Source organism: Bos grunniens, chromosome 28 (assembly GCF_055505025.1).
Source record: "Bos grunniens cultivar Pamir isolate PY7600 chromosome 28, Bosgru_T2T1.0, whole genome shotgun sequence".
In the NCBI taxonomy this organism is placed as follows: Eukaryota; Metazoa; Chordata; class Mammalia; order Artiodactyla; family Bovidae; genus Bos; species Bos grunniens.
The window spans coordinates 42,539,856-42,566,185 of record NC_141192.1 but is presented as its reverse complement, the minus strand read 5'-3'; the positions used below and the strand labels follow the sequence as shown (position 1 = coordinate 42,566,185).

The 26,330-nt window shown below is 41.1% G+C and overlaps 1 protein-coding gene across 16 annotated transcripts in view; it reads right to left on the bottom strand.

Moving 5' to 3' along the window:
• Window positions 1-26,330, bottom strand: part of TTC13 (tetratricopeptide repeat domain 13) — a 98,890-nt gene that overhangs the window by 25,243 nt on the left and 47,317 nt on the right. For 9 of the 16 annotated variants that reach the window (XR_015156621.1, XM_086381317.1, XM_086381322.1 and 6 more), the window contains 10 exons: window positions 25,932-26,073; window positions 24,799-24,973; window positions 22,763-22,919; window positions 11,236-11,366; window positions 10,585-10,717; window positions 9,984-10,076; window positions 7,144-7,227; window positions 6,237-6,321; window positions 2,730-2,839; window positions 9-144 (listed from right to left, as the gene is read on the bottom strand). Coding sequence is in view for 14 of the 16 variants with exons in the window: in XM_086381317.1 (XP_086237443.1) it covers window positions 9-144; window positions 2,730-2,839; window positions 6,237-6,321; window positions 7,144-7,227; window positions 9,984-10,076; window positions 10,585-10,717; window positions 11,236-11,366; window positions 22,763-22,919; window positions 24,799-24,973; window positions 25,932-26,073 (1,246 nt within the window). In the remaining 2 variants the exon portion in view is untranslated. The remainder of the gene's footprint in view (window positions 1-8; window positions 145-2,729; window positions 2,840-6,236; window positions 6,322-7,143; window positions 7,228-9,983; window positions 10,077-10,584; window positions 10,718-11,235; window positions 11,367-22,762; window positions 22,920-24,798; window positions 24,974-25,931; window positions 26,074-26,330) is intronic. The other 7 variants (XR_015156622.1, XM_086381318.1, XM_086381329.1 and 4 more) reach the window with 1 other exon arrangement.

The following is a 26,330-nucleotide window of genomic DNA, read 5'->3' as shown; positions in this document are numbered from 1 at the left end:
AAACCTACCCCAAATTCTGATGAGAGAATCAGTACTTTTCCTTTTGCTGTTAGATCTTTATAAAGTGCATCTATTTCGGCATGATATAATTGTGTTCTCTCTTCTGTGGTTTGAGTTTCCACAGAAAATAGTATATTGCCAACCCTAGAAATACAAGAATGTATGTCAGAGGCATGTATTATACAATTCACAGAGCTAAACACGGGGACAGGGGTGTGGGGCAGCAGCAGGCGGCACTCGCTGATGTGGCAGGACATGCGAGGAGTGTCCACGCGTTTCTGAGCAGACTGCCGAGGCGTGTCTCGTAGCAGGCGGTTTTGTCACAAATAGATTTTGCTCAGTTTAACCGTATGCACTTTTTAAAAAAAACTTGTTTTTTAATTTTAATTTTTAATTGGAGGATAATAGCTTTACCATGTTGTGCTGGCCTCTGCCATACAACAACATGAGTCAGCCGTAAGTATACATACATCCTGAACCTCCCTCCCTCCCACCCCCATCCCACTCCTCTAGGTCACCAGAGAGCACTGAGCTGAGCTCCCTGTGCTGTGCGGCAGCTTCTCCCTAGCTGTCTGTTTTACACACGGTAATGTACATATGTCAGTGCTGCTCTCTCAGTTCGTCCCACCCCTTCCTCCCCCTGCTGTGTCTACAAGTCCTTTCTCTGTGTCTGTGTCTCTATTCCTGCCCTGAGAATAGGTTTATCAGTGCTATCTTTTTAGATTCCATATATATATGTGTTAAAACACAGTAGCTGTTTTTCTCCTTTGGACTTAACTTCAATCTGTATAATAGGCTCTAGATTCATATGTACGTCTTTTATGAGCTTAAGCCAACAGAGGAGGAAATAACTTCACAGAGTACAACATATTTCAATGTGTTTCAGTTTTATCAGACAATCACTCTTTTACATCAGAAGAGCAGGAGCTGGGGCTGTGCACAGAAAACAAGTTCTGGGCCTCCACAGTTTCATTTTTTAAAACTCTGCTGCATGTGCAGCTCCATGTGAGGCCCGGGGCAGGATAAAAGTTCCATGCAACAGGTATTTACTGTATAACACCAGTACCAAAATGCTGAAAATAGTCCTTAGATCCTATGAAGAACAACAAGGCAAAGCAGCTGTCTTTATCAAGGAAAGGAGGGGGAAACAAGGTCACAGATTATTATGAGTCCATGCGTAGGGCGGTAACAGTTGATCAGAGGTTCAGAGGAGAAAGTTGATCTAATTTGGAAGATGTGGAAGAAAACAGAAAATGCTTTGTGGGAGAAGGGGCCAGAACTTGGTTGGGTCTTCAAGATGAGGCTGTGAGTGAAACAGACCCAAGAGGTAGGAGGTGACCTCGGGGAACAAGTCATCCAGCTGAAGTGGCAGGCCTGGTTCTGGCAGCAAAGTGCTTCAGGTAAAGCAGGAAGCACTGTTTGAGGCCATTATTACAAAAGGCCTTGCCTGTCTGGCAGGGGAGATGATTTTGGAGTCAGCAGGCAGTGGCAGGGTACGGACTAGGGAGGGATTTTTGGATCCAGGGGAACACCCAGTGGGGTGGAGCCCACTGAAGCATTGGTCAGGCCCCAGGAGACCGGAGATGGAGATACGAGTCATGAGTCCTCGTGGGGGTCAGAGGCCCCAAGCAAGGCTGACAACAAATGGGATGAAAAGAGACAGCTGAGGAAGATGCTGTGTTTGGGGGAAGGATTTATGTACTCTTACTTAGTAGTTCATTTCTGCTGGGAACTGAATCATGGGTGGGTGAAGAGGAATGAGACAATAATTTTACATCAATAGAAAACCCTGGAATTCCTTTTATGCGAGGAGAACCATCTTTATTGGGAAGGTACTTTGATAAGTGGCTTGGGGTAGAGATGGAGACCTCAAAGGAAAAGTCACAGAATCTTTGCTAAATGGTGTTTCTTCCGGAAGGTGTGAGTTCTGACATGGAAGCAAGAGACCAGGAGGCAGAGGGGCTAAGAGGATGTGGGGCCCAAAGCTGAGCTGCCAGACACCCTTGATGCCGATGTGGTGGAGCTCAGGGCAGCAACTGAGGAATGCGTGTTGTGGGGAGGAGAGTAACTGGGGAGGGTCAAGATCATGCCACCAAAGCTCAAGGATGTGGAGGCTCCGAGGTGAAGTTTGGATTTCAGATGGACATAAAATGATTATGACCACAAATTTTCATTTGGTGCTATTATATAAGCTGAAAAAGTGGAAAACATCCTAAATGATCAATGACAAGTAAAAACTAGTAGGAGTAACTCTATAATATTCCAAAAATAGAATACTAGGCAATTTTTAGAAATGCTTTTAAGAATAAGGTATGGGAAAATGTTCAGAGCAAGAGTAGAAAAGAAACAGGTTATAAAACAATATGTACAGTATAATCTCAGTTTTTAAGGAAACAATGATTTAAAATTTTTTATCTTTGCTTATCTATATTCTAAATTTTCAATGAGACGTACTTGTACTCCCACAATGAATTAAAACTATATTTAAAATTCCAATAACAGCCTTCAATCTGTCAATCTCTCATCTTTTTTTCACTTAATTGGTAAAAGTCTTCCTCACAACAAGCTTCAAAAAAGCTGGTTCTAGTGATACACTGGACCTTGATAATCTCCATTTCAGGAGACAGCAAAAGCCCGGAATGTCCACCCTCCTCTGGCAATACCAGGTGTCTGCACACTTTCTGACACCTGCCCCCCTCTGTACACCCACACTGAGGAAGCGCACGTACTTGTCTCCCGTAATCGTAATCGTGAAGCCATCATATTCCTTCCCTTGGTCTTTGAGGCTGGGAACTTTGGTGTTCACAGTGAACCCATCCTTTGTTTTAGTATTAAACTGCTTTCAAGGAAAAAGAAAATTCACATTACTAGTGAGATTCATTGTAAATTCCCAATCTGCGGCGCCAACTCTGACTTTGATGTTTCTAGAAGGCTCAGAGAACGCAAGACATGGTGTCCTCTGCCCTGGCGGTTAGTGTCCAGGACGCCTGTGCCTGTCCCTAGGCCCCCATCCACTCTCTCAGCCCAAGCCACACTCCCCATGGCCCCTGCCAGAGGCCAGAAGAGAACCTCAGCGCAAAACGCACACAGCCTTTCTTCAGTGGCAACTCTCACTCCGAAGAGCTCCACTTGGGTCTTTTCTCTTGTTCATCTTAATTGGCAGGAACTTTGACTCTTAGCAGGATAGCTGTATTCAATCCTACAACTCAAAATAGCACTATGCATTTTTGCTAGTGCTTCTTCAAAGTAGACTCTTATCTGTCTGAAAAGTACTCAGAATTTTGTCAACTGAGAATTTTATACACACACACGCACATACCCCAACTGTGCAGACCATAGAGTAACAAAGCAGAGTATTCTAAAGGAGTTAGAGGTAAGAATGGCTCTTAAGGGTGATGAGTATGAACACAGCTTTCTGTTTAAAACACTTCTGACAAACTGAAAAGCCAATAAATAGGTGTTGTCATTGCTCCAGAAACATTCTCCCCAAATTCGGTTATTGAGTGTAGCCAATATTGTTTAGGATTGGCAGACTTGAATAAGAGAATCGACGGTAAAATAGAAAGAGGTTGTGCTTCACAAAACACACTGGAGGAAAAGGTTGTCTAAAAACAGCAACCAGTGGGCATTCACTAAGGTCCAGGAAAAGGTGAACATGTGTGGATGTGGGCAGGAAGGCTGGCAGCAGGGGCTGAGACAAGAGATGTCTTTGTATGAGGACAAGGACTTTTAGGGGCAGAATGTGCTAACACTTAAGGGTATGCGTCAATTCTCTTTAATGCTCCCTGCATGCCTATAAGATAGGCCACGACCTCGATCTCACAGGTGAGGAAACCCAGTTGGTGAGATGCGGCAAGGTGAGGTCCTGCCTGAGCTGCACATGGAAACAGGGGCCCAGGCCCTCATGACACCCAGTCCCTTAATTCACTAGCCAGCTGCCCAGAGGGGAACTGAGGTACCTCTGAACCTGGCAGAAGGACATCGTGTAGAAGAACCTGTCAGGGCATCACATTCAACAAGCACTTTAAACACAAAGGCATATTTTTATTTACTTCTATGTGTGCCTTTAGAAACACCAGTACACACCCAGCCTGCGTGGAGGCACGGTGTGCAAGGCCACAGTGAGATGGCCATTCCCAGATATAGCCAAACAGGCAATGACTTTGCATTGGAAGTCAGACACTGGGTGGGTGGCGGGGTGATGCTGGGCCCCTTAGCAGCTCTCCACACAACTGCAGCCTTTTGTGCATTATGCTTTTCTTAATACACACACAGACATACACACATACTATGGGCTTCCCTGGTGGCTCAGACAGTAAGGAATTTGCCTGCAATGCAGCAGACCCGGGTTCAATCCCTGGGTTGGGAAGATCCCCTGGTGAAGGGAATGGCAACCCACCCCAGTATTCTTGCCTGGAGAATTCCATGGACAGAGGAGCCTGGTAGGCTACAGTCCATGGGGTCACAAAGAGTGGGACATGACTGAGTGACTAACACTCTCACTTTTCACTTTCATATATATGTGTTACAATATCCCTCAGCTGCTTCCCTATTCTGCCTAATATAGTAAATTTAAATGCCGAAAACACCCACTGGAAAGCTGAAGACTAAAATCTGAGTCAGGCTCCAGTTTCCTTCTGTCTGGTGCATCCAGCAGTCCTTGGTGGGGCCATTCTGCCCCCTGGAGGACATTTGGGGAATTCAGGGGAGCGTGTGGCTACAAGGATGAGGTGCGAGGGACAGTCACACGGGCATGACTCCCGCTGGATCTGCACATGGATGAAGAAGCTGTTTGTAATGTAATAATTACCTAGGCCTGGAATCAGACTCCATTTTACCCTCACACGCTAAATATCTGTTACAGTTGAAATACCCACTGACTTTTCTAGAAATGCAAACGGCATATAAACTGAGGAAAGAGTATATCTGTACATTGTACAGAACTATTAAGTGTGGTTTACCATTATGGAAAACCATATCACCAAAGTCATAGCTCATGATACTTGAGTCACCAAATGATAGATCGCTGCAGGGCTGCCTCTGGAGCTGTCACATTCACCAAGACTTTACACACGTGTGCAAGCAACCGGCTACTTCTTTGTGGCTTCTCATGAAGATATGCCTGAATGCTGACCTACTGTTTCTTGCCTATAAATGACTTAGCTTTTAGAGCTCCTTTAGAGCACTATGGTGACCTTCTAAGGGGTTTTTTGAGTATGTGCATTCTTATGGATTTGATTTTAGTGTAGTAAATGGGCCATCTGAACATGTTTGCTGAGTTAAGACGGGTTTGAGAAGACTGAGAACCACACCTCAGTTCACGAGACCCTCAAAATAACCAGGTTGGCCAGAAACAAGGCTCATAAGCACACAGAGCCTGGAGGCGAGCCAGGAGCGACGGCCCAGCCCAGTAGCAGACGGGCCTGGGGCATGGGGCCAGCTCGTGGCTTTGCCCATGACAAGATGCCTCCTGGTTATGCTTTAGAAATGTGTGAGCTTTGTCATACACAGAAATGTCTTATCATTTACTTGATGTACATCAGTCTTATCTACTATAGCTACAAGGAGAATATTTATTCAAGTTTTATGTTATAGGTCAAACTATTAATTGAAAAAAATCAAATGTACCTGTTGTGGGCACATTTTGGGTAGTTTGGAGAAAAGGTTCATAAAGTTCTAATTTCTTACTGGATTATACTTTTAAAACAATATAATTATTTCCCCCTGATGGGCCCTTTATCTTGAATTCAAATCCTTCTGATACTGACGTTGCCACACCTGCTTTTCTCCAGGAGCATTTGCCTGGCCTACCTTTCAGCCTTGAACGCTTTGACTATCATCTTGTCACAGGTGTTTCCAGTGAACAGAGCACAGCTGGGTTTTAAAACACCGATCTGAGATGCTTGTTCTCTCAGGGAGGGAATCAATCACTCAGAACATATCACCCATTATACACATTCCCTCCTGATCTTAATGTTCCCCCTTCTCTTTCTGTAAACCTTTAGTTGAACTGACTTTGCTTTCTTTATTGCATTTTCTTACCTTCTAGGGTCTGCTTTAATTTTGGTTATTATTCAGAATGTGTTTTTATCGGTGTTTTTAAGTGGCACACTTTATAAAACTTAAAATACTAATAACATTAACAAATATGCATCTAATGATAATAAGTTCTTCTTTCAAAGAGTACTAATTTTTTCCCCTAAAAACAACTGCTGAGATTTTGATGATAAATTTACCTTCATAATTGGAAGGAGGTCTTCCACTTTGTGGACCTTTTCCAGAGCTTCTCTAACTTCCAACAATCCTTTAGGATTATTAGCTCTTTAAAGGGGAAACAGAGAGAAAGCAACTAAAATTAACACAGAAATCAGTAATTAGTTACACTATTACCTTTAATTTAGATAAATCCTTAATTACAAGTGGCTCAATATTCAAAATGATGGACCACAACCAAAGTATCAAAATAAGGGAATAGTTTAATCTAATAAGTGTTGGGCTACAGATGAGAATGAGGGAAACAGCAGTCTGTCCAGATATGAAATAGGGAAAACCAGAACGGATGGACAGCCAATGTCTATGTGGACATGCATGGGTCTGGGCTTGGTCAGAAAACTTTTGATTCTCCTATTTCAACTATGAAAGTAGAAGTATATGTTTTTTATTCCTAAAGTTGCTCAAATGGAAGTATACTACTAGGCTTTTATACCAATTTTACATTTACTTGGTGACAACTAACCTTCAGAATTCTTTTTCCCCGGGCTTTTGTCCACTGTCCTATCTACACTGCATAGCCTCTCAGTTGAGGGAGAATGAGTATTCAGGCTAAAATCCATCATTTAATCCCTAATTAAGAAATTTAAAGAAATATCCTGCTTTCACTGAATTTAAAGACAGGAGAGAGGCTAGAAAAGCCACAGGGCTGTAAGATTAAAAACACTCAGTTGAGGTCCATGGAGTTTGTAAAGCTATTTTAAAAAGGTTGATAAATGATTTGAAAGGCTTTATGATTCCAAACACTATGTAAAAATGTTATATATTCTGTTCAGTCTGTCAACAGGCGTGGTTTTCAAGTTTCATAAATATAACTAATGAAAAATATATAAAATCTATCCATTACCATGAAAAAGAAAATTGAAAGATTACCCATGATAAACTAGAATTCTATCTTTAATAAAATGAAGAATTTTCTCAAAATATTCCAGGTATCTCATGTTGATCACCTGACCCCTGTTAAGAAAAAAATATATGTTGAGAATGTTTTCACAGTGAGATATGTTCCATAGTATCTAATTTCAACATTAATTCAAAAGGACAGTAAGAGAGCTGTGAGAATAATGCAGCCAAGAGGTTTGGGGCATTGGTTTGTTTGCAGTCAGAGAACGGGAGATACAAACGCCTGTCTTAGCAAAACTGATGGTCAGCAACGGAGAGCACTCTGGAGGAAAGGTACCAAACTCAGTCCAGAGATGCCAAAGCAGGGAGAAAAGTTCTCAAGTGCTGAAATGAGGCCCAGACTTATTTGCCACTTTACCGTTAAGAATCCCTTCCCTTTCCCAGCAATATACCCCCTCCCGTTCTCAGTGTTCCTGACAGCGTTAGCTGCTAATACTCCTTCTGACTGTGTAATTTACTCGCTGTCTTCATCCCCTCCACCACTCTAAATAGTATTTTCCTCCCATTTCTACCCCAACCTCCATTCTCAAAACTATCCCAAGACTCCCCTGGTGGTACAGTGGATAAGAATCCACCTGCCAATGACGGGGACACAAGTTTGATTCCCGGTCTGGGAAGATTCCACATGCTGCGGACCGACTAAGCCTGTGTGCCACAACTACTGAGCCTGTGCTCCACAACGAGAGAAGTCACTGCAATGAAACTCCGTGCATTGCAACGAGAGTAGCTTTCACTTGCTGCAACTAGAGAAAGCCAGCCTGTAGCAATGAAGACCCAGTGCAGCCCCAAAAATAAATAAATAAATAATTTTAAAAACAACAGCAACAAACCCTCCCAGAACCTCATGTATAGCCAACACGCTGACACATGTGTCCAAGAGCACACAGAGTCAACTACTCCCTGAAACAGCTCCCTGGGCTCCCCACTGGCGTGTCAAACATGAGTTAAGGAATTCACTCCAGCTCCCAAACGTGTTCACCTGCTTTTTGCCCTGGGGCTTCCTGGCCTCCTGGGGCAACCACATCCCCGCAGCTGCACACTCACCCCCACTTCTAACCCACCACCAGTGCTCCGACCCTGCCTTCTCGTGTCCACTCGTCCCCTTTGGCTCACTTTCACAGAGCTTTCCAGACCTCTGCATCAGTGCACCCAAACGTTACACAACTTTCTAACCACTCCCTATCCCTCCAAGGGAAGTTGCTGCCTTTCCATCTGTGGCCGAAGTGATCATCCAGATGTACAAATCTGTTCAGGTCACATCTCTGCTTCTGAGCTCTGAATGGCTATCATTTCCAGATAGAAAATGACTTAGCATGGGTATGTTAGTTATTTGTTGAGGAAAAAAAGCTATTTATGTTTTGGCTACTGCCTATCTTTCTAGGGTTGATTTCTGACAGTCCCTTAACCATAAACTAATCACAGTTGTACTTCCCTGACCATGCCTAACTCACTGGTGTCGGGGTTGAGGGGGAGGGCAGTTGTTCATGCCTCATCCACCTCTGTTTTCCATCTATCCAAACAGCATCACCTGAGGCTGGACTGGGACGCCTGGCATCCTGTACACAAGAGCAGCATTACATGGCAGCTCACTGGTCTGCCTCCCTCACTAAGCTAGGAGTCTTCTGAAGTCAGGAGCTGTACTTCACCACCATGCAGCTCAGCACGTGGAGAGTGGCCTTCAGTTAAAGCTAGTTGAGTCTACCTGTAAATGTCACAGATTATTTTGTAAGAAACATGAATATACAAGTCACAGGGGAAAGGAAATGTATTTTCTAGAAATTAAAACAATAAATATCCTAATAACATTTCCATTAAACTCAAATGTTGAAGTTGTATAGTAGAATATTTTCTTGATTCAGGCTTCTGGAATTAGAAGCATTTTAAATGTGACAAAACTACCATATTTGTAAAATTTAGCTAAAATTAAATTCAGTGGGTCCCCTTGGAGCTGTTGCTCTTTAATATTTGCTCATCATTTATTAAGAGGGTGGAATAACAGGGTGAGCACTTCACCCATACCCCTGACTTTTCAGAAGCCTCTGGACAAAACAAAAGCTCTCCACTTAACCTGCTCAACCTCCCAGGAAGGCAGCTTAGCGCCCAGTGTCTTTAAACCAAACCCTTTGTGTGTTGCAGGGTGGCTCAAGGGGGAAGCCTTTCCCTCACTACAAGAATTCTTTGAGCCACAATATTATAAGTATATAATATAATGGTAATGTAATGTCATTTATCTAAGTACTTTCTATGATAATTTAGGACCATTCAAAGATGGACGTCTAGGCAAAAATCTGGCATTCTACCCTTCAACTGAGCTCTGCATCAAAGAGATTGGAAAAGGGTACAACATTTCTTTTTGCAACCAGGCCAGCTCAAAAGAACGCAGGCAGGACCCTGCAGGTACAGGGCTAATTTGTGTCCAAAAGTCACCAAGAAAGGAGAAATGGGTTGCTTGCAGTCTCTGTAAATTGATCATTTAAGATAATCTCCTTGGACTTCCCGGGTGGTCCAGTTGTTAAGAATCAGCCTGCCGATGCGGGGACGGGGTTTGACCTCTGGTCTGGGAAGATCCCACACGCCTCAGGGCAACTAAGTCCAAGAGCCACAGCTACTGAGCCCTCACGCCGCGACGACTGAAGTCCGCGCACCTAGAGCCTGTGCTCTGCAACGAGAAGCCGCTTCTCACTACAACGAGAAGCCCACGCAGCACAACTCGAGACAGTCTGCACGTAGCAGCAAAGACCCAGCCCAGCCAAAACTAACAGAAAAAAAACCTGCTACGAAAACAGGAAAGATAAACAGAATGTTCATACCTGATTAAATTTATGTGATTGTTAAAACCTCTGCTGAGACTTCGTGCTGGCATTTGATCCAACCACAGCACTGGTTGGTCTGGGTCAGCAATCCTATAAAACAGGGCTTATTAAAAATGAAGACCTTATAAAACCTAGAAATGTTCAAAAGCATTAAAATAAAACATGTACAAGTCTTTGTGAAAGTGGGGAGAAAACAACTTCTCGGTCCATTACATCTAAAAACATGAAACACAAACCTGCAAATTCCAAAGATATTCCAAGTGGACCAAGTAAGAAGTCAGTGCAGGTTTACCAGCAGAGCAGTGCTTTTCTCATGAAAATGAATAACAGCAGGAAACATAACTTATAAGATCTATTCTTAGTTAATAAAGGAGAAGGAAATGGCAACCCACTCTAGTATTCTTGCCTGGAAAATCCCATGGACAGAGGACTCTAGCAGGCTACAGTCCATGGGGGTCACAAAGAGTCAGACGTGACTGAATGCACACGCACACACATTAGTTAATAAAACAGATTCAGAATCTGCTAACTAGAGGAGACTTAACATTATATTACATTGATTCGACTTCTGGTTTATTTTCATTTAAATGCCAGTTACCGTCTCCATTTTACTGCGATGTCAAACATGTCTCTCCACTGCATCAGCCGTGTTTTCCCATTCATTCGAACCTTTGAATTCGTCCAGGTACGCTGTACAGCTTGCATGACTTCTAATGCTGCCAAACCCATGGCTAAAAGAAGGAAATATGGGGGAAACAGAGTTTGTAAGTACCCTTTAGAGGGAATGATCTTCACCAACAACTCAATAAACAATTCAGGAATCATTATATTGAAAGAGAATCACAAGTATTGGAAATTCAACAAGACCAGAGATGCATTACCATCATGACAGCCTGACTAAAACTCAGCTCTATTAGAGGAAACTGGAGACAACTGCAGCCTTGTCTCCTCTCAATCCTGAAGGAACTGAGGTTCAAATCCCTCTTCACCCTATAGGAAGGGGATGGCTCTGGTGGATGAGCTGTCTGACCTAAAGCAATAACTGATGATCTACATTCTACACCTACCCCAAGCAACAGCGTAAGAGCCAAAGCCAGAAGCATTCTTCTCTCAGAACTCAGTATGAATGAATCTACTCATTTCTGTTCTTACCACATGGAGATTTTGAGTAAGCACAACAAATGATTCTTTGCAAAAGTACAACACAGTTTAACAATCCTTGCTCCATTTTCAGATCGTTTTAAAATACCTCTGTGTATTCTCTTGTTTGGCAGGAAACCAGGTGTTTCGTATTGCATCAGGGATCCCAAACGATCAGCCACACAAATCAACTCCTGGACCTCAGGCTTGTAACTCTCAAAATTCTGATGTAACACATCTCTGGAAGAAACGTTACGTACACGATAAACACTTTTACAACAAATAGTGCTTATCCAACTTCATTTGAAAAGCAGTCATTTCCTCCAGTGGAACCATAATTGAGAAAATTCTGACCACATCATCTTTATTTCAGTGCTCAGTACCCAACCAGACACAAGTTAAAAGGACTTTTTCTGACAGTGTGTGCACAATGACTGTCACATGCTTGTTAGTAATGCTGGTAACTAGTTTGCAATCAACTAATTACTTGGTAAACTGCTCCAGAACACATAACCTGCATGGACTGGCTCTTCTGACAAGTAACCAATCAACCCCAACAGTAAGTCCATCCCCTACTTGGGCTCCAAGTTATATTATGCCAAGAGTACTTGAGTGTGTATATGACTACTATTGTTTAACTGTCAACCTGCTAAAAGTTTCCTAACAAAGCCTGCAATTTTAAGTTACAGGCTGTGTTGGGGTCTCCAAGATCCCCCTGGGTTCAGTAATTCACTAGGACTCCTGGGCGCTGTGAGAACACAGCACAGCTGTCAGAGGGAAAAGGCACGGAGAGGGAGCACAGGGAATGAAGTCTAGAGGAAACCAGGCACACTTTCAGGACCCTGGGGAGACAGGTGGCACCAATTCCCCGAGTGAAATGCTCATGAGATACTTTGTACCAGGCACTGATCATGTGAACACACCTGCCCGGCAGGTACCCCAAGTCCCCAGAGGAGAGCACATGTTCAGTGTGAACCACACTGTTCACACACAGGGCGCAGGCACTGAGGAGCCACTCTTAGCTCTGGGCACTTCAGGTGGGAGGAGATTCTGAAATCCCTGTTTCCAGACACCAGCCTGGGGCCAGCCTAGTGACTGGCTTTCATACCCCCTGCTTTCCTGCACCATGTATTTCTCTAAAAGGGGGTGCTGGAGAACATATATAGCCCTTTCAGCAATCTATTTTGTTTTTATTATCTTGATTATTGAAACTTACAAAAGCATACGACCTTATCACTCAACTGAAGAACCAACATGATTATGTAGCTCCACCTATATGTGTATGTCACTCTACTATCCTATTCTCCTGCCCCCCAGCAAGAGGCTACTTACCGTGAATTTTCTGTTCACAATTTCCTTACCTTTATCTTTAAAAAAAAAATAGGTTACATATGTATATCTTTATTCTATAGTTTTGCTTATGAGCTTTATGGAAAAAATGATGTGACATTGCAATGTACCAACTTGATGTTCTTACTCAACATTATATTGCAAAATATGTCCACACTCTGACTTGGGTCATTTGTTTATACTGCTGTAGAATACCACATCGTGTGGTCACATGTGCCCATTTTTCTGCTCATAAACATCTGGGATGATTTTGTTTCCAATTGTGAACAAATACTGCTCTCAAGAGGTCTCCAAGTAGTTATGTGCGCAAGCAGATGGTTCTGTCCTGAATATGCACAGGAGCAGGACAGAAAGACTGTAGGACATGCAAATGTTCCATTTTACGTGACAATGAAAAGTGCTGCTGGCCAAAGTGAACGGAGTAATCTATAGCCAAGTATATAAAATTTCCCCTTGATCCCGCTTCTGGTCAATATTACTATTATCGAACTTTCCAACATTTGTTTACCTAAGTGGGTGAAACATCTCATGTGGCCTTATGCTTGCCATTCATGTTTTCCCCTTGGTAAGATTATACCTATTCATGTCTTTTTTTTTAATTTTTAATTTTATTGGATTTATTAGTTGTTTTACAATGTTGTGTTAGCTTCTACTGTACAGCAAAGTGAATCAGCTATATGTACACATATAGCCCCTCTTTTTTGGATTTCCTTCCCATTCAGGTCACCACAGAGCATTAACGAAGTAGAGTTCCCTGTGGTACACAGTAGGTTCTCATTAGTTATCCATTTTATACATAGTATCAATAGCATATGTGTGTCAGTCCCAATTTCCCAATTCATCCCATCCTCCTTTCCCCTCGGTATCCGTACTCGACATCTGTGTCTCTACTTCTGCTTTGCAAATAAGACCATCTCTACATTTTTCTAGATTCCACATATATGTGTTAATATATGATATTTGTTTTTCTCTTCCTGACTTCACTCTGTATGAATCTCTACAAATGAATCAATTTCATCCCTTTTATGGCTGAGCAACATTCCATTGTATATATGTACATCTTTGTCCATTGCTCTCTTGATGAACATGTAGTGGTATAGTGAACATCAGAGCGCATGTCTTTTTAAATTATGGTTTTCTCTGGGTATATACAGAATAATGCGATTGCTGGTTCATATGGCAGTTCTATTTTCAATTTTCTAAGGAACCTCCATACTGTTCTCGGTAGTGGCTATATTAATTTACACTCCCACCAGCAGTGCACGCCCTCTCTAGCATTTGTTGTTTGTAGATTTTTTTGATGATGGCCATTCTGACCAGTGTGAGGTGGTATCTCATTATAATTTTGATTTGCATTTCTCTAATAATAAGTGATGTTGAACATCCTTACATGTATTTGTTGGCCATCTGTATGTCTTCTTTGGAGAAATGTCTATTTAGGTCTTCCACCCATTTTTTATTGGGGGTGTTTGTTGTTTTGAAATTTAGCCGCATGAGCTGTCTGTATCTTTTGGAGATTAATCCCTTGTCAGTTGCTTCACTTGCAAATATTTTCTCCCATTCTGAGGGTTGTCTTTTCAACTCGTTTATGGTTTTCTTTGCTGTGCAAAAGTTTTTAAGTTTAATTAGGTCCCACTTGCTTATTTTTGTTTTTATTCTTATTACTATAGGAGGTGGATCAAAAAAGATCTTGCTGCAACTTATGTCCAGGAGTTTATTCTGCTTATGCTTTCCTCTAAAAGCTTTATAGCGTCTGGCCTTCCGTTTAGGTCTTCAATCCATCTTGAGTTTATTTTTGTGTATGATGCTAGTGAGTGTTCTAATTCCATTCTTTTACATGTAGCTGTCCAGTCTTCCCAGTACGATTTATTGAACAGGCTATCTTTTTATTGAAGAGGCTATCTTTTCTCCATTGTATATCCTTGCCTCCTTTGTCAAAGATAAGGTGCCCATAGTGCATGGGTTTATCTCTGGGCCTTCAGTTCTGTTCCACTGAATCTATATTTCTGTTTTGGGGCCAGTACCATACTGTCTTGATTACTATAGTATAGTCTGAAGTCAGGAAGGTTGATTCCTCCAGCTCCATTCTTCTTTCTCAAGATTGCTTTGGCTATTTGGGATCTTTTGTATTTCCATACAAATTGCAAATTTTTTCCTAGTTCTGTGAAAGATGGCATCGGTAATGTGATAGAGATTGCTTTGAGCAGTACAGTTATTTTCACAACACTGATTCTTCCAATCCAAGAACATAGTATATCTCTCTGTATCATCTTTGATTTCTTCCATCAATATCTTATAACTTTCTACATCTAGATCCTTTGCCTCCTTAGGTAGATTTATTCCTAGGTATTTTATTCTTTTCATTGTAATGGTAAATGAGATTGTTTACATAATTTCTGATCTCTCATTGCTAGTGTACAAGAAATTCAAGAGATTTCTGTGTATTAATTTTGTACCCTGTCACTTTTCTAGATTTACTGATGGGCTCTGGTAGTTTTTTGGTGGCTTCTTTAGGCTTTTCTATGTATACTATCATGTCATCTCAAACAGTGGCAGTTTTACTTCTTTTTCAATTTGGACTTTTATTTTTTTTCTCTCACTGTCATGGCTAGGACTTTCAAAATTATGTTGAAAAACAGAGGCAAGACTGGACACCCTTGTCTTGTTCCTGATCTTAGAGGAAATACTTTCAGCTTTTCACCATTGAGAATAATGCTTGCTCTGGGTTTGTCATATATGGCCTTTATTATGTTGAGATAGGTGCCCTCTATGCCCACTTTCTAGAGAGGTTTTTTATCATAAACGACTACTGAACTTTGTCGAAAGCTTTTTCTGCATCTATTGAGATAATCATATGGCTTTTATTCTTCAATTTGGTGTCTCACATTGATTTACATCCCTAGGATAAATCCCACTTGATCACAGTGTATGATCATTTTAATGTGTCGCTGGATGTGGCTTGGTGGTATTTTGTTGAGGATTTTTGCATCTATGTTCATCAGTGATACTGACACATAGCATTCTTTTTGTGTGTGACATCTTTGTCTGGTTTTGGTATCACGGTGATAGTGGCCTTGTAGAATGAGTATGGGAATGTTCCTCTCTCTGCAATTTTTTTTAAGAGTAAGGATAGGTGTTAGCTCTTCTCTTAATGTTTGCTAGAATTTGCCAGTAAAGCCATGTGATCCTGGATTTTGTTTGTTGGAAGGCTTTTAATCCCAGTTTTAATTTCATTACTTGTGATTGGCCTGTTTATAATTTTCTGATTTCTTCCTGGCTCACTCTTAGAAGGTTGTATGTTTCTAAGAACTTGTCCATTTCTCCCAGGCTGTCCATTTTATTGGCATACAGTTGCCTATTGTAGTCCCTTTAATCCTTTGTATATCTGTGATGTCAGTTTTAAGTTCTCCTCTTTCACTTCTAATTTTATTGATTTGAGTCCTCGCCTTTTCTTGATGAGTCTGGCTAAAGGTTTAACAATTTTGTTTTTCTTCTCAAAGAACCAGCTCTTAGTTTTATTGATCTTTGCTATTTTTTTCATTTCTATTTATTTCTGCTCTGATTTTTATGATTTCTTCACTTCTACTATCCTTGGGTTTTATTTCTTCTTCTTTCTCTAGTTGTTTTAGATGTAAGGTCAGGTAGTCTATTTGAGATTTTTCTTTCATGAGGTGGAACTGTATTGCTATAAACTTCCCCTTAGAACTGCTTTTGCCACATCCCATATGTTTTGGGCAGTGGTGTTTCCATCATCATTTGTTTCTAGGTATTTCTTTATTTCCTTTTTGATGTCTCCGTGATCTCTTGGTTGTTTAGTAGGAAGCTACTGTTTAGCTTCCATGTGTTTGTGTTTTTTACAGGTTTTTCCTGTAATTAATTTCTAATCTCATAGTGTCGTGGTTGGAAAAGATGCTTGATATGATGTCAATTTTCTTAAATTTACTGAGGCTTGATGTGTCACTCAAGATGTGATCTATCCTGTAGAATGCTTCCTGTGCACTTGAGAAGGCAGTGTATGCTGCTTTCAGGGGGAGTATCCTAGAAATATCAAGTCTGTCTGGTCTAATGTGTCACTTAATGCTTGCGTTTCCTTATTAATTTTCTATCTGAATGATCTTTCCATTGGTATAAGTGGAATATTAAAAGTGTCCCACTATTACCATGTTACTATTATCATGGAGATTTCCCCTTTTATGGCTGTTAGTATTTGCCTTACATACTGAGGTGCTCCTATGTTGGGTGCAAAAATATTTCCAATTGTTACACCTTCTTGGATTGATCCCTTGATCATTATGCAGTGTCCTCCTTTGTCTCTTGCAGTAGTCTTTATTTTAAAGACTATTTTGTCTGATATGGGTATTGCTACTCTAGTTTTCTTTTGATTTCTATTTTCATGGAATATCTTTTCCATCCCCTCACTTTCAGTCTGTATGTGCCCTAGGTCTGAAGTGAGTCTCCTGTAGAGTGCATACATGCAGGTCTTGTTTTGTATCCCTTCAGCCAGTCTGCATCTCTTGGTTGGAGCATTTAATCCATTCTCATTTAAGTTATTCATTGATATATATGTTCCTTTTAACATTTTCATAATGTTTTGGGTTTGTTTTTGTAGGTTTTCTATTCTTGTGTTTCCCACCTAGAAAAGTTACTTTAGCATTTGTTGTAAAGTTGATCTGGTGGAGTTGAATTCTCTTAGCTTTGGCTAATCTGCAAAGATTTGATTTCTCTGTCAAATCTGAATGAGATCCTTACTAGGTACAGTAATCTTGATTGCATATTTTTTCATTACTTTAAGTATGTTCTGCCTCTCCTGTCTGGCCTGCAGAGTTTCTGCTGAAAAATTAGCTGATAACCTTATGGGGATTCCCTTGTATGTTATTTTTTGCTTTTCTCTTCCTGTTTCTAATATTTTTTCTTTGTATTTAATTTTTGTTAGTTTGATTAACATGTGTCTTAGTGTGCTTCTCCTAGGGTTTATGCTATATGACACTCTCTGTACTTCTTGGACTTGGGTGACTATTTCCTTTCCCATTTTAGGGAAGTTTTTGTCCACAGTCTCTTCAAATATTTTCTCAGGCCCTTCCCTTTCTCTTCTTCTGGGACCCTTATAACTCAAATGTTAGTGTGTTTAAGTTGTCCCAGAGGTCTCTGAGACTGCTTCTATTTCTTTTCAATTTTTTTTTTTTATTCTGCTCTCTGGCAGTTATTTCTACCACTCTATCTTCCAACTTACTTATCCATTCTTCTGCCTCAAGTAGTCTGCTATAGTTTCCTTCTACTGTATTTTTCATTTTAGTTATTGTGTTGTTCATCACTGACTATTCTTTATTTTTCACAGATCATTGTTAAACATTTTTGTATCTTATCAATTAGTGCTTCCACTCTATTTCCAAGATCTTGAATCATCTTACTATCATTACACTGAATTCTTTTCCAGGTAAGTTGTCTATTTCCTCTTCCTATTTATTTGGTCTGTTGGGATTTTTACCTTGCTCCTTTGTCTGCAACGTATTTCTCTGCCACTTTATTTTGTCTAACCTACTGTGCAAGGTGGTTGTTCCTTTTGCTTCTACTGGCTGCCCCCTGAGGAGTGAGGCTGGCCCAGGGGCTTGTGCAGGCCTCCTGGTGGGACGGACTAAAGCCTGTGCGCTGGTGGGTAGAGCTGAGCTTTTTCCCCCTGATGGGCAGGGCCATGTCAGACGGTGTGTTTTGGGGTATCTGTGAGCTTAGTACAGCTTAGGCAGCCTGTCTGCTGATAGGTGGGGCTGTGTTCCTGTCCTGCCGGTTGTTTGGCATGTCCAGCATTGGAGCCTGAAGGCAGTTGGGTGAAGACAAGTCTCGGCATTGAGATGGATACCTCCTGGAGAGCACATGCCAATTACTATTCCCTGGGGTCAGGAATTCCCTGGCGGTCCAGCATCCAGGACTCAGTACTCCCACTCCGGAGGCCTAAGCTTGAACCCTGACCAGTAGACCAAGAGCCTGCAAGCCATGCACTGCAGCCAGAGAAAATAGAAAGAAAAAAGAAGAAAACAAATAAAACCCAAGACAAATAGCAAAAACCAAACCAAACACACAGTACCAACAACACAAATACAGAAGGAAAAACAGAAGAAAACAATTAAACAGACACAACAAATCCAAGACAAATGATAACAACAAAACCAAACAGAAACAAAGAAGCAGACAGAAAAGAATAAAAGGAAAAAAAGGAGAACAAAGAATTAAAAAATGAGAACAATCAATAAGGACTAAACTAATAAAAACAGAAAAAGAAAACAAATATAGAAAGGCAATAAACAAAAAAGTGAAGACAACATAAAAGAAACCTATAAAAACAATCAAAAAGAAAGAGGAAAAAATAAAGGGATTAACAAAGAACCAAAGAACAAACAGAAAAAAAACTACAAAATATCAAAAAAGTAAAAACGGAAAATAAAAGTATATATTAGAAAAACTGGTAAATAAAAATAAAACAGCACCAACTGAACAAAATGAAACAAACAAAGAATAATAGTAATAAGAGTATTTTCCTGGGGCCTCCTCTGTCGGTATCCTCACTCTCACGGTGGGCCAGATCCAGTCCCTGTCTCCCCAGGGGGCCCTCCAATACCTCTAGGTAGGTCTCTGGACCTGCTGTGGGCACTGTGGGGCTAGCTCAGACTCTGACCTGGCCTGACTCCCACATGTACTTACCCTCAAAGTCCACTGCTGACTGACCTCATTCGTGGGAATAGGTGTCTACTCAGGGGCTCCCCAGACACAGGATTTATCAAGCTGATCTCAGGAATTTAATTTGTGGCTTGGGCATCTGCACAGATAGATTTCTGTTCCTTTTCCTTAGTTGCCCCGCCCCTGGGGCTCAGTTTTGGTTTTTGCCCCAACTCTGAACGTGCACCACCCTCTCGCATCTGTTTCCCGCCTAGGTGAGAAGGAATGAAAACAGTGGCTGATGGAGACACACTCCCTCAGGCTGGTGAGGAGTATAGCATCCACAACTAGGGTTTGCATGCGTTGCCTGCAGTGGTAGGGACCAGAAGGCAGTTGCAACAGACTAGGCTGCAGTCACTCTGGTGGGAGTCTCTCCCAGTGCTGGTGGAGGCAGGGGCTGGCATGTGGGGGGATGTAGCAGGCCCACTTCTTCCATGCCTCTCAACAATGATGCCTCGTTTCCTAGGCACACCACGCTTCCGCTAGGGCAATTCCCAGCAATAGAGCCCTTCACTTGTGTCCCCCGCTGTATCTGTTCAGGCAGTAGTACTCCTTTCCCCAGATGTGCTCTCTGTTTAACTCCATGCTTTAGCACTCAGCCTCTGCCAGCATTGGTGGGTTTTTGTCTCAGGCGGGAGTGCCCAGGAAGGCTTTGACAAGGGCGCTGCTTCAGACCCCAGAGCCTGCCTGGGCAGAGGAGGCCTTGGCTTAAGGGGTGGGCAAGCCTGCTCAGATGGCTGCCCCTTCCAGTGCCTGTGGAGGCATAAGCCAGCAGGTATGGAAGGGGGTTGTAATGGCAGCCTTGCCCCTTGCAATGCCACTCAACAATGAAGCCTTACTTCTATGGTGTCTTGGACATTTTCCACAAACCTTTGCAGTTTTGGAGCCCGTTACTCCTTTCCCGACAGGCTGTCTTTTCAAAGACAACAGCTGTCCCCTCCCTGGGTCTGCATTCCAAACCCCACTTTCCAGCATGCATGACTCACAACTCAGGCTGGGCTGTGCAGAGCTGCAGCACAGACCATGCATGCAGTTCTTACTTTGTCCTACCTTCGACAGACCATCCGTTGTGTTCCCCCTTGATCCCCTAGAGGTCTCTTTCTATTCCCAGCTGATTTCCCCACCATGAGGGAATTTATCTGAGTGTGGGGACTTCCCCTCACCTTCCGCTTCCCACCAGGGTTGCGAGTCCTTTTTTTGATTCCTCTTTTTTTTTCCTTTGATCTTTTATCCTAGTTGGTTGTAAGGGCATTTTTCCTGTTCTTTTAGGTGTCCAAAGTCTTCCACTAACATTCAGCAGGTGCTCTGTGAGAACTGTTCCGTTTGTAGATGTATTCTTGACGCACTTGTCAGGAGCAACAAATTTCATGTCCTTCTATTCCACCATCTTGACTCCCTCCTACCTGTTCATGTCTTTTGCACTTTTTTAAATTGGAATGGGTTGTTTGACTTTTACTTTTTAACTTGTATAAACTGTTGGTGTTGAAAGGTTTACAATCTAATAATTGACCCTAGGTGATATGACTTTCCTATTTTTTACGGTTTTTCTCTTTACCCTAGGTGTTTTCGAGTTACTTATGGTGTATCTGAATGGATTTCTTTGTATTTACCCCACGTTTTAAAAAAAACTATAGATTTTTTTGCTGTCTTGTATACAGGGTTATTGTTACCATCTTTCTAAATTGCATATATATGCGCTAGAATACTGTATTGGTACACTGATGTATAGAACAGTCTTTTGGACTCTGTGGGAGAGGGAGAGGGTGGGAAGATTTGGGAGAATGGCACTGATATATGTATAATATCATATATGAAATGAGTCGCCAGTCCAGGTTCGATGCACAATACTGGATGCTTGGGGCTGGTGCACTGGGACGACCCAGAGGGATGGTATGGGGAGGGAGGAGGGTTCAGGATGGGGAAAACATGTATACCTGTGGTGGATTCATTTTGATATATGGCAAAACCAATACAAAATTGTAAAGTTAAAAAATAAAATGAAAAAAAAAAACTATAGATTTATTAATATGTTTCCTTTTTCTTGAAAAGTTCTTGGCTATTATTTCTTCAAAAGTGCCTCTCTTCTATTTTCTCCTTCTGAAGTTTCAATTAGTTACATGTTAGCCCTTCTTACATTTTACACATCTTCTCTCTTGCAGGTTTTCCAACTCCTCAACTCTGTGCCCCACTCTGGATACTTCCTAACGCTCTATCTTCCAATCCTGCAATTTCTTCTCAGCTATAGCTAATCTGCTTTTTAGTCTGTATACTGAGTTCTACATTTCAATGACTGTATTTTCTATTCTTAGAGCATCTAATTATTTTTTTAATCTGGTCTTTTATAATCTCATGTTTCTTGCTCATGTTTATGATTTCATAACTTCTTTAAGCACTTCATCTGGAGTTATTGTAGAGTTTATATTCAACAGTTTCAATATGTGAAGTCCATAAGGGTTAAAGTCTATTGTTTGTTGCTTCTGTTGATTCTCACAAATGGCTCTGGTCATCTTGGTTTTGATTCGGATGCTAATGATCTTAAGCTGTGGGAATACTTGAGGGCACAAATTGGCACCAATTTCTTCCCAGGAAGGATTTGTTTCTGCTTCCATTGAGATCCTGGGAATGCCTCCAATACTGGATCACTTTAGCCCCTGGAAGGTCAGCAAACCCATCCTGCTCATGCTTCAAGGCGCTCCACTGGGTAGGACATCTTTTCCTTTAACATGTGTTTACCACCCATCACTCTGGTCGAATATCTTTCTTTTTTTTTAAGAATTAGGGGGCTGATCTTCACAGATTTTTCCTAATTTTTAAGGCAGCTAGACTCCCAGGAATTAATTTCTATTCTAAATCTAATTGTTCTATAATGAGATAGCCTTTTAGCAGATCTATTCTGCCAAACTGCAGCAGTATTGGCCAGCACTCTAATTTCAAACTTTTAATATGTTAAGAAATTTGTTTTAAAGTGATACGGTAAAAAAAAATAATGCATATCAAAGGCTACCAAGAATTGTTAAGTACATTTGAAGTCTGAAAGTACCCTAAATTACCATGGAATGCTGGGCTAAAAGAAATCATATCTGTAGGGCAGGAACAGAGACACAGACGTAGAGAAAGGACTTATGGACACAGTGGGGTGGGGAGAAGAGGGTGGGATGAATTGAGAGTAGCACTGACATGTATACATTATAATGTGTAAAACAGATAGCTAGTGGGAAGTTGCTATTACAGCGTAGGCAGCTCATCTTGCTGCTCTGTGATGACCTAGAAGGGTGGGATAGGGGGTGCAAGGGAGGCTCAAAAGGGAGGGGATACATGTATATATCAGCTGATTCACATTGTTGTATAGCAGAAATCAATACAACATTATAAAGCAATTATCTTCCAATTGAAAATTTTTTAAAAAAGGAAATCATATATTCAAAGGTAAACTGAAAGAAGTATTTCCAGACATATCAAATTCAAAAATAAATTCATCAGAAACGTGGATAGAAAGCTATTATCAGGCAAGAGACATTATGATGAACTTGACAGCTTAGTGTTAAAAAAGAAAAAAGGTCTTCATTTAAATAACTCACTTTATGTGGGGTTGCAGCCCTGGCTGCTCTTCATAGTCTTCTATGAGGAAAGGCAGATTCTTAGCCCAGTGGTCTTTAAAGCTTCCAGGCAGATCCACGTCAATGTTATATTCCGTTAGGGGAGTATCAAGATGTGCATGAAGATATCGAGAATACTCTGCAGATAGGAAACGAGATCTGACACACCCAAATATGCTGAAACAGTTTTTACAGCTAATTATAATTTTTTATAGCCAATCTGTACAAAGTACAATTACTTCATAACAAACTGTTATTTAATTACAAGAATTCTACGTGGAAACTCCAAATTTTAGCAAGTCACTATTATATGATAATGGAGGTAGCCTGCTGCTGACTTATTACCAGGGGCAAATACAAACCAGTCCATCTGGGTCCACCTTGCCTAAATTTTAACCACCTTTCGATAAGCAATACGAAAGATCTCACTATTCAATTCCAGAGTCTGGGAATGCAAGTTCAGTGTTAGACAGAGCCTGGTTCCTTGTCAACTGATAGATGTACTGACTATGTATGCAATTTCATCAACTGACTGACCAACTGCTGCTTATCTCTAGGGAAGCAGTGTAGAAAGAACCAGGATATGTAGCGCCCCCATCTTCAGTCTATAGCTCACAAGTCCAAGTTCTTCTGAATGAGGAAAAAAGAGGGAATTACAACTTAGAGTAAAGAGCTGTGCTGTCCAAAAGGTAGTCCCTGCTGCTGCTGCTGCTAAGTCGCTTCAGTCGTGTCCGACTCTGTGCAATCCCATAGACGGCAGCCCACCAGGCCCGCCATCCCTGGGATTCTCCAGGTAAGAACACTGGAGTGGGTTTCCATTTCCTCCTCCAACGCATGAAAGTGAAAAGTGAAAGTGAAGTCGCTCAGTCATGTCCGACTCTTAGCGACCCCATGGACTGCAGCCTACCAGGCTCCTCCATCCACGGGATTTTCCAGGCAAGAGTACTGGAGAAGGTAGTCCCTAATAGCTGGCTATTGAGAACTTGAGATGTGGATGAGAAACTGAACTTTAAATTTTATTTAATTAGAAATTTAAACTTAAAACTGATGTTTTATTCAATTATTAGAAAACTGCAGTATGTTTGGAACAACTTGCATCTGTCAGTCTATTTTTCTAATTTTAAATTTTATTAAATCTAAATTCAGACCAAGTATTTCCAATGAAAATTTAGCATCCAAATTGAGATGAACTATAATATATACCATATTCAAAGACTAGTACAAAGAAATATAAAACAGCCAATAAATAGTGTTTTCATAATAATAATAATATGCTGAACTGATATTGTAGAGGTACTGAGTTAAATAAGATGAATTAGTAAAATGAATTCCACCTGTTTGTTTTTACTTTTTTAACATGGCTACTAGAAATTTAAAATTACATACATGGTTTGCAATTTTTTCACTGGACAGTACTATAATAGAGGGTTAATGAAAAAGGAAAGAGAAAAAATAAAAGTAAATATCTGGGCTTTATATGAAAAATAAAAATGTCTATGTATAGCATAAAAAGGGTAAGACTGACTAATAAAAGGATAACTCAAAGATTTGCTTTCTTTTTCATCTCAATTTAAATTCTCCAAAATATGCAAGAATTCTGATATGCAGGAGTTGACAGATCAAAGATACTAAGTTCTTATTTAACAGTGAAAACTTAAGATTACTTTCTTGTCATTCCTATATTTTTGGATGTGATGTGACAAGACAAGGATTCCCAGATGATTGTCATATTTAGTTCAAAATACATTGTTTCTGCATAAGTAAAATTTTTTAATTTTAGAAAGAAAAAATGTGAGGAAGAGGCAAAAAAAAAAAACAAAAACAAACCAAGACTGGCCTTTAGGAGATACAAGCTCTCTCTAGTCCAGTTACCACCACTAACCAGAGGGTGGCTGGGGGCAAGTCACCCAGCTTCCCTGAGACTCAACTGCCTAACAGGTAACCTCAGAGACGAGCAGTATGATTCCTGCAACTCTAAGCACTCACAGAGTCAATGATTCTGCAGCTGTCGGACTTACCTCGGAGATACTTCACTTTAAGGTACTCTGGGCTGGCCTTTTGGCCAGGAAGAGGGTCATTTAGCATAACTTTAGTTTGCGCTTTTATCCCTTCATAAAACTGTCCCATTGCCACGTGGCTGAGTCCTTTCATGTACTGGCACACCTCGTTATATGGCTCCAGCTGCAGACATCGCTGAGGCATTGAAGGAAAAAAGGCTGTATTAGAATCCATACAGTTTAGAAACCTTTAAAGTGCTCTACTCTTTAATCTGGAATTATAAACTGAAATTAGGAAAGTTTTCCCTCCAGGTTAAATCAGACCAAATACATACTCTGTAAATCAGTCTGTTGGTCAAGACAATGGTTCTTTCCTCTTTCTTTTTGTTGAAGTCTAAGTCCTATCACTTCATGGGAAATAGATGGGGAAACAGTGGAAACAGTATCAGACTTTATTTTTTGGGGCTCCAAAATCACTGAAGATGGTGACTGCAGCCATGAAATTAAAAGACACTTACTCCTTGGAAGGAAAGATATGACCAACCTAGATACCATATTGAAAAGCAGAGACATTACTTTGCCAACAAAGGTCCGTCTAGTCAAGGCTATGGTTTTTCCAGTGATCATGTATGGATGCCAGAGTTGGACTGTGAAGAAAGCTGAGCACCAAAGAACTGATGGTTTTGAACTGTGGTGCTGGAGAAGACTCTTGAGAGTCCCTTGGGCTGCAAGGAGATCCAACCAGTCCATTCTAAAGGAGATCAGTCTTGGGTGTTCTTTGGAAGGAATGATGCTAAAGCTGAAACTCCAGTACTTTGGCCACCACATGCGAAGAGTTGACTCATTGGAAAAGACTCTGATGCTGGGAGGGATTGGGGGCAGGAGGAAAAGGGGACAACAGAGGATGAGATGGCTGGATGGCATCACTGACTTGATGGACATGAGTCTGAGTGAACTCCGGGAGATGGTGATGGACAGGGAGGCCTGGCGTGCTGCGATTCATGGGGTCGCAAAGAGCTGGACACGACTGAGCGACTGAACTGAACTGAAGCACTATTCTTGCCCACCCCCAATGACTCCATTCATTTCACGAAACCTTGTAGAATAATAATATAAAATTGCAGTTCCAGTGCTTCTCTCTTACGGATGCTCACCTTGAAGTTCTTAAGGGCTTCATGTAAGCTGCCATGGTGATAAAGCATCATTCCGCGGAGCTGGAGGGTCTGCACGTGATTTTGGTTGAGCAACAGAGCCTTCTGAAAGCTCTCGGTGGCTGCTTCAAAATTGCCCAGTTCCCTAGGTATTTAACAACAGTGATGAACATAATACAGGCGTTTTAGTCAACATACAGAATTAAGTTACCCTCAAAATTATGATCCAATCTATAAGTAAGATACTTTAATGTGGGTGTTTGCTTATTTATTTTACCAAATTCATAGGTTTAAAATTTATTTTTTCTGTTGTTTAAGTTACTTCAATTAAAATCTAATAAATCATTATCTAATTTAAATTTTGAAATAAGAAGTGTATTTTAGATTTGTGGTCATTTCAGA